The sequence below is a fragment of the Bos mutus genome, chromosome 22 (assembly GCF_027580195.1).
Source record: "Bos mutus isolate GX-2022 chromosome 22, NWIPB_WYAK_1.1, whole genome shotgun sequence".
Taxonomy (NCBI): domain Eukaryota; kingdom Metazoa; phylum Chordata; class Mammalia; order Artiodactyla; family Bovidae; genus Bos; species Bos mutus.
In genome coordinates, this window is record NC_091638.1 from 59,540,126 (window position 1) to 59,554,375 (window position 14,250).

The 14,250-nt window shown below is 67.1% G+C and overlaps 1 protein-coding gene across 1 annotated transcript in view; it reads right to left on the minus strand.

Moving 5' to 3' along the window:
- Window positions 1-14,250, minus strand: part of EEFSEC (eukaryotic elongation factor, selenocysteine-tRNA specific) — a 110,033-nt gene that overhangs the window by 9,029 nt on the left and 86,754 nt on the right. The window contains exons 5-6 of the mRNA XM_070358866.1: window positions 8,758-9,414; window positions 4,219-4,375 (exon numbers count right to left, since the gene is read on the minus strand). Of these exons, the coding sequence (XP_070214967.1) occupies window positions 4,219-4,375; window positions 8,758-9,414 (814 nt within the window). The remainder of the gene's footprint in view (window positions 1-4,218; window positions 4,376-8,757; window positions 9,415-14,250) is intronic.

Genomic DNA, 14,250 nt, shown 5'->3' on the forward strand with positions numbered 1-14,250 from the left:
CAGGCCAGCTGGCCGCAGGGCCCCCCAGGAAACGCCCACCTGTGCTCAGATGGGTGGCGGGTGGGCGGGTTGACGAGGACCCCCGGGGATGCAGCATCATGTGGGTCCCACCCGCGAGGCCCAGGCCGGAACCACAGAAGCCTTGGCAACGCTGCCTGTGCCAGGGACACGGCCACAGGAGGCGGCGCAGGGGTGCATGGGGGGAGGGGGGCTCCCGGTCGGGGCGGGGGCAGGGCTCAAGCATCTTGCTGGTTTCGGGGGAGTCTCTTCTGATCTGGCTGGTTTCGGGGGTGTCTTTTCTCATCTCGCCGGTTTCGGGGGAGTCTCTTCTCATTTCGCTGGTTTCGGGGGTTTCTTTTTTCTTCTCTGTGGCCAAAGTTTTTTCAGGGTTAAAAATAACCTTTTTTTAAGAACATCAAACACTGATTAAAGGCGAAAGGGGTGCAGGGATGCGCTCTGCTGGGGGCCATCCATCCGCTGTGGACGAGGAGGGAGCGGGCTGCCGCCCTGGCCTGCGGCCCTGCTACCGCACGCTGCCCGAGGCACCCAGAGGCCACGGACTCATCCCTGACCCCAGAGACACAGCTCCGCATTAAGGAAGCGTCGGGTGCCGTGGGTACACGGACGGGCTGGCCTTGGCCGGCGGCAGGACAGGGAGAGGACAGCCCTCAGCCCCGGCTCTCGTGCTCCTGGATGGCCTCCCAAGCGGCCCCGGCCTGCTGGGCATAGGCCCGCGGGGCACAGGGAGCCCTGGCGCGGCCCGCGGGGATGACCGGGGACCCGGCCGGGTGAGGGGCCAGCAGATGGTTTCTGTCCACGGGGCTGTGTTTATGTTAACTGCAGATATTTTTACCGTATTGTGTTACTCCATCCATCTCTGTGAACGGTCCGTCTTGTAAAATTCTTTTAATGATGTTATTTTTTCTTGCCTATCTTCATCATCTACAATTATTTATAATATCATTGTCTTTGTTTCAAATACTGGGTATAAACATTGTTGTAACAGTTCTTCGATGGGGTTCATATAATTTTTACAATCGCTTAGAAGTGCTTCACTGGCCAAAGAGGGACGAGGCGGGCCATTCTTCTAGGGGGAAGAGGCACCCCAAGGGCTCCCAGTACTCAGCAACACAGCCCCCCCGGTCAGGGCGCTCCGGAGAGGGCGGCGTGGGGCCGGCTCGGGACCGGGCCTCTGCGCAGCCGTCCCCACAGGCCCGTCGGGTGAGGCGCCAGGGAGAGACGGACGGTTTGTTTTCACTTTACAGGGGTTTTCTGAAGCCTCAGCTCTTGCCCTCACCTCTCTGCAGCCCTCTTTTCTCTCTGCCAGGCTGCTTTATGGAGTGTCCTCGGCTGGCTGGGGACAGGACCTGGGGGGAGGCTGCTGACCGCCCGGGAATCCTCCTGGGGGGTCCCCGCACCTCAGGGTCGCTGCCCTGAGCAGCCGCTTTGGGCCCAGGTGAGGCTCCTCGAGGGGTGTGCAGGCTCCCTGGAGCACCACCCCCACACACTGCAGACCCTGACCACCTCTGCTCAAACACGCACAGGGGCCGCCCCCCTGGAGTGAGCCCACTTCCCTCCCAAAGCTCTCACCGAGCCCCCAGCCCCCTGTGCCACCCACCGTCCGGGTGCAGCCCGCCTGCCTTCCCTGACAGCGCGGCCCCAGAGCTGGGGCTCGGGGCCCACGTGGGCCCTGCCCTCGGGTCCAGGCCGTCTGCAGTCCAGCGAAGGGTGACTCATCCATCCAGGCAGGAGGAGCCCATGAACCTCACTGCCTCCCTGGCCTCTAGATGGTGGGGCCTGGGGGCGGCAGGGGCTGCCTCCCGTGACTCTGGGGACCCCGTGACCCTGGAGCCGTGGCTGAGAACGGCCCGGGTCCGGGCTTGGTGCTGGGGTCTGAGCTGGTCTCCACGTCTTCGGCCCAGAGTCGTGGACGCACCCGCCAGGCCCGTTCAGTGAAGTCCGCGTGCTGGAGAAAGCTAAAGAGGACAGAAGCCTCGCGCAGCCTCCCAGCGCCACGCTCTCACTCGCTTTCTCTTTCTTTTCTCTGTAAGACTTCTCTTTCACGCGGTCGGGAGCATGTGCTACATACAACTTCGTGTTCCGAGTCCTTTCAAAGGTGACGTCAGACGTCAGCCATGCTGCCCCTGCCTGCTCCGGCCACGGCCCCCCGCAGGGCTCCTCCGGGGACGTGACGCTCTGGGCCGGGCCCGGTCCTGCTGGGTCCTCCTCCCCGGAAGGGCCCTTCCAGGTGAGGGTGGCTGTGGGGAGATGCCGTCCTCAGGGGTGTGAGCGGGCACGCGGGGGTCGCTGTGCCTCCTCTGCGCGGCTCAGCATGTGCACAACAAGCGTGACGTGGTGCCGACAGGTGTGAAATCTGAGGAACATGAGTGTTCAGTACACTTTTCTTTCCACTTTTCCCTATGGATCAAGTTATTTTAAAAAGTTGGGAAGAAAAAAAACCCTCACAAAAGACCCATCTTACAGATGAGGAAACTGAGGCTCAGGAGGATAAAATTCCAGCCAGGATTTCAGGCGGGTCTGGTGGACTGCGGGCCCTTGCTCTCTGCAGGAGCCGTGTTCCTGCCTCCTGGGCAAGCAGGGCTGCGGAGCCTGCACACGCAGCCCACAGCGTCTCAGGAAAGGCTGGTGTGGCCCCGGGGGCGGGTGCCCCTAAGGGGGTGTCCCAAGCACAGGTTCCTGAGGGTGCCCGAGAATCCACTCCAGGCAGCATACGTGGGCGGGACTCAGTGTCTGGGGTGGTGTGCGTGCGGAGGGCACATCTTACCGGAAAGAAAGTTTCATTTCGACCCTAGAGGGCCGGCGCAGTCCAAAGGCCATTGTGTGAAGCCTGCGGGGCCACCGCCACACTGAGACCAGGACGCCAGGCCCGCCCCCGGCACCAACGTGAGTTTCCACTTCCCCTGTACGTGGTCACCTGTGCCGCAGCGGCCTCCGCCTTCCCCCGTCCCTCTGCCTTCTCAGACCGTCATCCGGGGGATGCTTAGAACTGTGCATCCAGTCGAGACCTGCCTCTGACCCCGGGTTGACCCTGCGGTGGCTCTGGGACCCCCGCACCCGTGGCGGCCCACCCCTGGGCGCTGCCCCACGGCCAGGCTCCGTGGCGGCCCACCCCTGGGCGCTGCCCCATGGCCAGGCTCCGGGTCCCTTGGAGGCACGACCTGGAATGCGGGGAGGGTTACTGGGTGCCAGCAACGCTGAGATGGACCAGGGGGACCCTCGTCACCGCCGGCCACATCCCCCGCCCTCTCCACCCTCCACCCAGCGGGTCCCCAAGCTGTCTTGCAGGGAGGGCCTCGGCCTTCTGGGCCTTCCGGACGGAGGCGACCCTTTGGAAGGGGCAGTTTTGTCAATGCGGGCCCTTCAACCGTGAGGCCCCGGACTTTGGGGGAAGCTCCTCGGGTGTCATGGGGAGGGGTCGTCCCGCGAGCCCGTCCAGCTTTGAGGTCTCGGAGGGCAGTGTCTGCGGCTGCACAAGGCGCTGCTCCTGTGCTACATCTCAGTGTGGACACGTGACCCTGACACTCCTGCGTGCGTCCTGAGGCTCCAGTAGGAGTCACGGGTCGCGATGGGCAAACAGCCCAGGGACAGGCTTCCTGTAGTTCAGGCTGTTCTAGGTTTTCATCAGGAAATTCTACATAAAGTGCATCAGATGAAGCCTGACTCCCGGGCCTGAGTTCCCTGGCCACTGCAGTCCCTGCCTCTCCCTCTCACCTGCAGCCCGGCCTCTGGTACCCGGCCTGGCCCCGTGGGCCGTGCGCTCCCAGGTGAGAGGGCCAGTGCGCCTGGGGCGGAGCGGGACACCCAGAGGACTCCCTGGCCTCCTTCCCGGCCTGCGGAGCCAGCGGGAGGCCCATCCTCCGCTGTAGCCGCCACGACCGTGGCCACCGGCTGGCGAAGCGGGACCCCAGGCAGCAGACGCATGCCGCAGCCCCACGGGGATCAGGCCCGCCTCGGAGCCAGCGGGAGGCAGGAATGGGGCGGCAACTCCAACCCCAGGGAGCCGCGTGCCCCCCGAGCTGCCGGTCCAAGCGGATCCATGCCCTGAATGCTCAGACCAGACGTGGTGCCCACAGCTGCTGTCTCCGGGACCCGCTGGCTCTTGGGCACAGGGCAGTGGGGGCAGAGGCCGCGAGGCCCCGTGGGCTGAGCCTGGCAGGGTGACAGTTCCCGCGAGCAGGAGGAAATTGCCGCACTCACCAGGGACGTGGACCTTGAACTTGCCGCTCTGTCCGAAGGCGCTGTCGATGACCCCCAGCTCACCGGTGGACAGCTGCACCCTGAGCCCCACGAACAGCTGGATGTTGGTTTCCTTCTTGAACAGTGAGCGGCCAATCACGCTGTGGTCATCCAGCACCTGTGCCCACCCGCCCGGGGAGAGCGTCAGTGCCGGGGGAAGGCTGGCTGCCATACGCACAGGTGGTCAGCCTGCGTCACTGCTGATGACCAGCCCCCTATCCACCACCCGCAGGGATACGGAGAGGTGACGCGAGCCCACAGCCATCCCGCCCGCCCGTCCTGAAGCCGACAGCTCTTCAGGAAGGCCGAGGGGGTGCCGTCCACTCCCAAGCCCGCCCCGCCTGCACTTCGGCGACCTCCCACACCCAGGCCCCCTGCCAGCCCCACTCTGCAGACAGCGGGGGAAGGGGCTGTGCAGGCGAGTGTGTAAGCACCAGCTCTACCACGCCTCAGAGTGCCAGGGAGGCCTCCTCCTGCCCTCCGGGCCCTGGGCACTGCCTGGGCAGCGTGCGGAGGTGGGCGTGCAGTCAGCGGGGACCTCCTCCTGGGTCTCCGCAAGCCAGGCTCAGGAACATCGCACTTCTGCCCACGAGGCCAAGATGTTTGGCCAAGGACCTGGATGGGTTGCTCTGAAGAGCAGAAACTGCCCCACTTACCCTAAAAACCTTGCAAAAAACACACCCTACCCTCCTAGATTCATCAGCCAGATACCAGGCACATGTGCCCCCCCTCCCAGTGATGGGCGGACGGGACACAGGCCACGCGGAGAGCCATCAGCCTCGCCCCCGTGGGAACTGCTCCGTGCCCTCCACACTCGCAGGCATGGCCCTGCCCTCCGCATGGCAGCCAGCAAGGCTGTGTGAGGGTGCCCCGGGCCCGCGGCAGGTGGACTGCATGGAGCAGCTGCTCCAACCCCCAGAACCGGGGAGTCCAGGTGAGCAGGCGTCACCAGCCTCAGAGGGCGAGGGTGCCTGTCACCTCCACGGGCCCCCAGCTGCACCCCCGCGGAAGGGCCTGCATGTGAAGCCCTGTCCTAGCCTTGTGGGGGGCCCAGTCAGACAGCAGGGCCAGGACGACAGCCAAACGGACCCATGGGTCTGGACCAGCTGTGGGCGTCCCCCGCCCTGGGAGCCAGTCCCGAGCTCGGCATCACTGCTGAGGCCGCTGGCTGGAGCAGGGAGGCCCTCAGAGCCCTGCGGACCCGCAGGCCCTTGTCTGCAAAGGTTTTCCTGAGCTCAGGGACAGGGTCCGAGTCGCTTGCCAATGTGGGAGCGGGGGGACAGCGGGGACAGACGCCCGCCGGGGAGCCAGGAGGGGCCAGGGCGTCCCCTGCGCCCAGAACACGGCCTCCAGCAGTGACGGGTGCAGCCATGGGTCCTGGCAAACCTCTGCCGCAGGGCTGGCGTTCAGTGACCCCTGGGGTCAGAGGGCGAGGCCTCCTGCGGGCGGCGGTCAGGCTCGTCTCCACAGGCTCCCAGCCTCAGCGGAGCCCTCGGGGATCAGACACCAGCACGTCCCCCGGGGAGGCCGGCTTCCCCATGAGCCCACCCCAGGACGTCGGGCGTGGGCCGCGCTGAGCCTCGGCAGTGAGACTCACAAAGGACCCGCCTGGCCGGCCGGCCCCATGGCCATGGGCCAGTCCTCGAGTGCCACGAGCCTCGCACAGGGTCCGCCAGGCGCAGGCCCTGCACCCCGGCCCCCGAGTGGGACTCGGCCGGCGGCACACCTAGTACGACGCCACGTGTGTGTCTGTCTCCGGCTGGCTCCGCGGCGCGGCCTGGACTTGCCCAAGTCCTGAGGCGACTGTCCTAACTCCAACTGGAGGACGGGCGCCGGGACAGGAGGGCCGCAGGAAGGGGGCCTGGTCTGCCTCCCCCGGCCCTGCAGCCTGTGCCCGGGGCTTTGCTGAGCCTCGGGGGCTTCTTCCAGAAGGGCTACTGTCAGGAGGGAGTGCTGGTGTCGGTGAGAACAGGGGAGATCTAGGAGCAAGACAACCGCCAGGGGCCGAGGCCTCGGCGGGCAGAAGCCGAAGCTGGGGGCAGCGGGGGCTGCAGGCGCGGGCCGCAGAGAACGGGCACTGCCAGGCGCGGGCCGCAGAGAGCGGGCACTGCGAGGGCGGGCCGCAGAGAGCGGGCACTGCGAGGGCGGGCCGCAGAGAGTGGGCACTGCCAGGCGCGGGCCGCAGAGAACGGGCACTGCCAGGCGCGGGCCGCAGAGAGCGGGCACTGCAAGGGCGGGCCGCAGAGAGCGGGCACTGCCAGGCACGGGCCGCAGAGAACGGGCACTGCCAGGCACGGGCTGCAGAGAGCGGGCACTGCGAGGCCCCGGGAGACCTCTGCCACCAGTGGCCCTCGGAGCCGCCAGGACCGGCAGCACCAGGTCCCCGGACGAAGGCATCCAGGCTCGTCTGTCCTTTCTGGCTTAAGGAGCACGCTGCCATGACCGCGCCTCCCCCAGCACCGGGCGCAGCGGCCCGGTCCCTCCCCGGTCTCAGCACCCCATCCTGGGGTCACAGGACACGCGTGTCCCCTGCAAGGTGGTTGTAAGGAAGACACACGGTCTCTGGGGGCGACTGGCCCCATGTAAGCCCCCTGGGCAAATCCAGGGGTGGAGACTGGCCTGCAAATCACCTCACTCTGTCGGGCGACTTCCAGAGGCCTTGGGGCTCGGCTCCAGCCCGAACGCCCACTAACAGGGCTCCCAGGCCCACTCCTCAAGACCAAGGCCTGCCCAGCACCCAGGGCGCCGACCCACAGGGACAGGCCCGGTGTCCACGGCCCTGACTCACGGCCCCTGCCTCCCTGACTGTCCCCATCCCCGGGCGCCGACGTGGGCGAAGCTCCTTCGGTGCCAATGAAGGGGCACCAAAGCGCCGTGCTCCGGGATGAAAGGTGGGTGCACACTGCGGGCACCTCACACGGGCCAGGCCCTCCCACGCGTGGCCTCATGGGCTTTCCACCAGCCTCCGTTAGAGAACCCACAGCTTCTGGGCTGGGGGCGGGGGGACTGGTCCACGGCTGGGCCAGGCCAGCACCTGCTCGGGACATCAGATCCAGAGCCAGCACTTTGCACCATGGCCAGCCGCCCTGGCCCTCTGTCTATACAGAAAAAGCCATTTTCAAAGGGGGGCCAACAGGCACGGGCTATCAGATTCCATGGGGAAGGCAGGAGAGACCTGGGTGCTGGGTGGGGCCAGCACTCTCGGGCGGCCATCCAATCTCCCCAAGGCGGGGTCTGCTCGGCTGCGGCTCCAGAAGAGTCTCGATTTCCCTGAGTGGCCTCAGTCCGGGTGGGGCCTGGGGCACCGCGGGCAGCGCTGCCGGACAGCCAAGAGCCCGCACTGGCCAGAGGCAGTCTCAGGCCACCTGCGCCCAGGCTGGCGTGCTCCCCGGGGCCCCAGGCACAATTAGTGAGCCGTCAGCAGTGGAGCGGGGCAAGCCAGGAGCCGCAGCAGAGCCGCCCAGACTTCAAAGCCGGCCAGCGTGCCCGGTGGCGTCTGCGTGTCCACACTTGGTTGGGCCGATACCCCAGGCTCCTCTGCCCAGCCCGCAGGCCCTGCCCGTCCGGCGCCAGTGGGGGCCAGGCCCAGGGGGGCCGGCACACCCAGGCTGACCCCAGCACGGCGGAGAGAGAGGTGCCAGCTGGGGACCCAGGCAACTGCGCCAGGAGGGAAGTCCAGGAGAGCAGACGGGGCCTGGCGCTCAGGGCCGGCCCTGCCCACACGGCAGCCCCCCTGCCTGCGGCCCTGAGGGCTGGGGTGCACAGCCCCCGCTTCTCCAGCAAGGGAACTGAGAGAAAGAGACTCGCCAGCTCTTGGGTGTGCCAACTCTCACTGAAACTCATCTGCAGGCAGCCAGGGTGACGACGACACCACGCCTTCCAGCGTGGAGCACCCCGGGCAGCATGCGCAGAGGCCCCTGGGGGTCAGGGCTGGGGGCCAGCAGAGGACGAGGCACAGGGGGTTGGAGGCGAGGCCACGCGGTCCGCAGTCACGGGCTCCAGGGCCCTGCACACCCACCCACAGTCCCTGCACACCCCGCCCATCACCCGCGTCTACACACACTCAGGGCCGCACCCGGACAGCCAACCCTGCTCCACCGCTTGGGGGTCAGGACCGCGGCGCCTGTGGGGGCCTCAGGCAGGCCCCACAGGTGTCCGAGTTCCTGGCACTGGCTTCTCAGTGGGCGGCTCTGAGCCTGCAGACACCGGTCGGTCCCAGGACCACCACCCCCATCACTGACCCCCGGACTCGACACTAGGGAGCCACAGGGACAAGGAGGCCCGCACGCGTGTCCGCTCAGGGCCCAGTGGGCGGGGGCTCCCAGGTGGGGCTGCGGGGACAGCTGATGGTCGGGGGCCACCCAAGGAGCCGCCCGCCCGCGCTGACCAGCTGGGCCAGGCAACTGCAGGGCCCGCCTGTGTGCTGGCCTGGCTCTGACCGGCCGAGCCAGAGGATGTGGACGCAGCTCCCGTCTGAGGCAGGCAGGGAGGCGTGCTCACCCGCTCCACGACGCCGTGCTTCTGCTTCAGCTTGTACACCCGCAGCGTGGGCAGGGCGCTCTCTGCGTAGTTCCTGTCTTCCAGCCCGTGCAGCAGGACACCGTGGAAGGCCAGCCGGCACGTGTTGGCATGGATGTCGGCGTCCAGCCTGGAGCCGATCACCAGGCACAGCCGCGGGCAGGTGACGGGCTTCTCGAACTCCACCAGGGCCCACTGCTGCCGGGGGCAGCGCCCTGCCGAGACCTGGCCCGCCTTCTCATCGGCCTCAGCCGCGTGGGCCGCAGCCGGGTCTGGGCCCAGGCACAGGTACTGCTCCTGGAAGAGGTACTCGCGGGAGAAGTCGAAGGAGTCCAGCACGGGCTCGCGGTCGAGGCTGTCGGGGGCGGGGCCGAAGAACATCACCCGGCCCATGACCGTCTCGTGGCCCACGGTGATGTGGAACTTGGCCTTGGTCTGCAGGGGCCCCCGGAAGTAGGGGATCTTCTCCACGGAGATGAGGGCCGCGTGGACCGTGTGCAGGGACTCGGGGGCGCACACCAGGCCGCGCTCCAGCAGCTTCGGGTCAAACTGGGTGACACAGATACCAAGCCGGTCCCCCTGCACAGCGGAGCTGACGGGCGTGTGGAACATCTGCATGGACTTCACTTTCCTCACCACCTGGGCGGAACAAGAGAGTGGGCTCAGAGTCTGCACCTTGGGGCGGGCGCCCAGGCGGAGAGGTCAGCGTCCCAGGGCTGCCAGCAGCCACGGGTTCCCGATCAGATGCCCCTGCATGGAGCAGGTCCACGGGGCGCCCGGGCCTGGCTGTGGGCGGTGGTCACTGCAGCCTGACCACTGCACCACGGGGCCCCTCGCGCCGCTCTCCCACCCAGGCTCCGTCCTGCACTTTCTTCCCCATGCCCCGCCTGCCTGGCCTTGCCTGGCTGCCTCGAAAGTGCAGGACAAACACGGCTGCCCAGACCCCCATGGGCAGAGCATTGCCCCAGTGCCTCCCGGCCACGCTGCCTGCTGTGCCACCCCTGCCCGCTCAGACCCGCCCGCTGCCAGCCTGCGGGCGCCACCGGGCAGAGCCACTCCTCATTCACCAGACACACGGGCCCCGGGGCCGCTGCGGGCCGGGCGCTGTTCCAGGTGTGGGGACAGGGCCAGCTGTGTCCGCAAAGAACGCAGCACCCAGAAACAGCACCGCGGGCACTTTGGCAGCGCCGCCGCCCATTAGCATGAGTGGGGCAGACGCAGGGCGCTGCGTGTGGAGGGCGTGTGCAGGCACGCCCAGTCTGCGCGTCGTTCACGCCATGCTTAGAGGAGACGCCTCAGCATGATGCTGGGGCCCCGGCTGGGGGCAGTCTGGTTGTGTTGGGGCACAGCTCAGGGAAGACCTCTGCGGAGGCCGTGTCTGAGCTGACACCCTGATCACAAGAGCCAGCTGTGCGGGGGCCAGGGAAAGTCCACTCACAACCGGGGTGCTGGAGGTGTGGAGGCGGTGGGGGGCTGCAGCGGCGGTGAGGGGGGGGCGCGGCTGGAAGCCACCAGGGGCAACGGATCTTACTGGTCCCCGAACCTTCACGCGCCCACCCCAGCGGCGCACTTCTGTGCCCAAGGCGGCTAAATGAGGAGCAGGCGCAGAAAAGGCCCCCCACACACAGCGCGAGCAACACGTCTGCAGAGACCGACGTCGGGTGACAAGACCTTCAGAGGACCTCTGCTCAGAGCAGCAGAGGAGAGAAACCCCCCACCGACACCCTCGACGGAAGGCAGCGCTGGCCGCTAGGTTGCGGGCGCCCAGTCTACGAGGTCGGGTGTGGAACCCCCGTTTCCTCCCCGTGGAGGGGGGCTGGGCGGAAGGAGCCCGGTCCTTCCCGGTGGAGCCTGAAACCCCAGTGTTTGTTTAAAGACCATTAACCACCTAACCAGGAGGTCAGGGGGCAGAGAAAGTGAGAGGAGCGGTGTCAAAAGCCACCGTCAAGATTAATCAGAAAGAGGCACCCTGCACGGTCCGCGCGGGCGCCGGGACGTGGCCTTCCAGGAATGTGGCGCGGGGTGACCGAGTGACCACAGAGTGTCACCTGACACCAGCCCTGCCCGGTGCGTGGGGCCCTGGCCAGAGCCGTCCGCGGGCCCTCACCCTGGCCGCGCTGCGGGCCTGCTCCCCAGCCCTGCGTGCGCTCACCGCCCTCCGCAGGGTCCTGTCCCTGCAGCATGCCTGCCGCACCATGTGTGGGGGGCACCTGAGCCTCCACGGGGGAAGCACCCCAACATGTGGAAGGACAGGCGTGATGAGTGACGGCCAGAGACGAGACGGGGGCGGTGGGGGCGGGGGAGCTGGCAGGAGGAGGAGGAACACCATCAAGCAAGCCAACGCTTTCCAAGCGCGAGCTCATGCCTGCTGAGCAGTTTGGCCCTTTCTGATTAATAAACAAGCTTTACCATCCTCCAGGCCAGTTATTCTTCATAAAACCCTACAAGGCAGGTCAATATTTTTACATTCAATTTTATGGATGAGAAAACAGAGGTTTTTGATGTCTCCAAGGTCACAAGGCAAACAGGCTGAGACTTGGGCTGATCAGCTCCGGGACCTCGAGGCAGGCCTGGCCCTCGGCCTGTCCCCTGACCACCCGACCAGCTGACCTGGGGTGGCGCCGGGGACCGCAGGGTGGACACCCCCACCATGAATCCAGGAAGAAGGCTCTGAAGCTTGAGGCAGGGCCCAGCCACCTCCCCTGCCCCAGCGGAGGTCAGTGGTGCCTCCTGATGGCCAGCCCGGTAGACTTCAGACCTGGCCCCTCAGAGCCCCTCAGCGCCCCGCTCTGGCCAGCAGGGCCCCAGCGGGACAGGCCCTCCCCCCGTGGGGTCTGGGATGGGCTAGTGGGAGAGCAGACAGATGTCTGTCGGCCTGGCCCCACGCACTCAGGGGCTCTCTCTGGCTTCTGAGCCTCCGCGCTGTGCTTTCCGGCATCTGCGGCCCTCGGCGGAAGGCTGGGCTCACAGTGACGGGGGCGCTTTCTAAGGCCGCTGAACATCGGCAGGGCAGTGGCCCTAGGCGCGGTCCTGAGGTGTGCGTCTCTGCCCTGCACAGCACCAGCCTGCAGGATCGGACACCCAGCCAGCGGCGGCGAGGGCAGAGGAGAGACACAGCGTCCGCAGGACACTCGTCGAGTGACAAGCTGGTCCTCACTGTTCGCCCAACCACCCCCAGATGGCTTCGATGACCGCACTTCACAGATCTGGGACTGAGGCCTGGGGGTGAGGCCTGTGCCCTCTGGAAGCCCCTCTCCCGTCACTCCACACGCGTCAGCCCCACCAGCGCCCACGAGCACCGCAGCCCTTGACCCAGCTCTCTGGGAGTGCAGTTTCTGCAGCGTAGGACACAGAGGAGCCAGAGCCACGACAACACACGCGAGGACAGCCTCCAGGATCACCAGATGCTGAGAAGGGGGCTGAGCTGCGCTTCTGACGCGCAGAGGTTGCTGTAATAACGGCACCGGCCGTGATGAGATTGGACCCGTGATCCGTTTTCGTCCACTAATGAGCCTGGGAGCTCCTGGCTGTGCCGAAGGCGAGGGTCAGGGCCCTGAGACTGCATCAGTGCTTAACGAAATGTAAGTCGGGAGAGAAGAGACGCACAAGGTCGACACTAACAGGCTTACACCAGGATCAGTTACTGCAATCCAGAGAGCTCAGACCGGAGGGAAAAATGAAATCAGCTTTCAAAGACCCGTCTAGGTTTGGCTCCATCAGACCTGACCAATTTGGTTTAATAAGGTTTCAATTTGCTGCTCTTATTTCTCCCTCTTCTCTGAGCTGGGCCGGGCGCAGATAAGACATCCCCGCCCAGTGCATTAACCGCACAACAAGCCAAACTCGGGACGCCGCTGGGCAGAGGGCGGCCTGGGCTGTGGGGACGCCGCTGGGCAGAGGGCGGCCTGGGCTGTGGGGACGCCGCTGGGCAGAGGGCGGCCTGGGCTGTGGGGGGCAGCAGATGCGCCCCGGGGGTCAGTCCCCACCCACTTGTATTCAGAGGAACGAACCATTCAGAAAGCTGCAGGGTCAAGCGAGGTGCCCGCGGCCTGTGCTCCCTCCTGGGACTGGCCTGTCTGAGTCGCCACTCGTCCCTGGCCTCAGTGTGGGGCTGAAGGCCCCGAGGCCTGACCCCGGCCCCGCTGCCCTGGAGAAACTGCGGAGCCTTCACGTGTCCCACCACGGGCGTTCACAGCCATGTGAGTGCCCCACGAGGTGCACGCGCCTGTGAGCGTCCAGGGCAGGGCCGTGCCGCTGGCCCACTCGACAGCTCGGCCCCTTGCCCGGGGTGGACATCTGCTCCTGTTGGGAGACGTCTCTGCACGCACACCTGCCTGCAGGCTCACACCGCGGCCGGCTGGGCCGCACGGTCTGTCCAGGTTGCTCCTCCTGACTGCCCAGCCTCTCCCTCTCTTACCCACGCCCGTACTCGTGGGCACGCCGCCGCGGGGGCCCTTCCTGTCCTGCCCCTCCCCATGCTCCCCAGCACCGCCATGCAGACCCGTGGTGGGGTGCACGCCTGCCTCAGTGCCCCTGATTGCCCACCTCCACGGCCACTCGCCCCCAGAAGCGCCGGGAAGCGCCTCCACGCGGCGCTGTGGGCTGTTGGCTGTCGCCCACCGGGACGGGGCTCCTCGGGGGTCCCTCCTGCCCCCACTTCACCCCGAGGTGAAGGGGCGAAGCTCCTCCCACAGCGGATGGCCAGGCCCAGCGGCCTCCCAGGCGTGCTCCCGGGGAGGCGACATCGCAGGAGGTCAGGCCGGCCCCTCCCTGTCCTGGCTTAGTGCCCCGGCCTCTGCCCCTGGGCACTGGCACCACCAGGAACCGGGCCTGGCAGCGCTGGCCTGGCCCCTCCCGCCTGGCCTCGTCCCGAGAGGCTGTGCTGCTGCCCAGCACTGGGCTCTGCTCCACGCAGACATCCCCGGGGGCCTCAGCCAAAGCCAGCTGCCCCCAGGGAGGAGAGCGAGGAGACGTTCCTCTCAGGGGCCCCTGCTCAGGAACGAGACACGCCCCTTAAGAGGAGGAGGCCGTCCTCAGAAGCCTGGGGACCCACAAGCACCCGCGGACCCGTGTGCAGGCTCTGATGGGGGCTCTGCCTGCCGGCGCGACTGTCTCCTCCAGCCACCGCCCCGCCCCCAAGTGCCCGGCCAGGCTGCCTGCCCGGAGCTCGGTCACCCCCGGGCCTGTGTGCACCGCCCCAGCTCAGCCCTGCCCAGAGTCCTGGGGATGCAGCGAGCATCGATGCGCCGTCAGGCCCCATGGCCGGTGCCGCGCCTGCCCACCTGGCTGTGCTCTCTGGGTGCCTGCGCTGGGCAGGCGGCTGTCCATGGCAGGCCGTGCCATCCTGCTGCCTGCTGGCCCCTCCTGCTGCTGTCTCGTGGTGGGCACCAGCGGGGCGGAAGGGGGGGATCGGGTTTCCTACCGCGGGGCCCACCAGAGGCCCCGCCCCTCCACTGCGACCTCACAGACTCACCC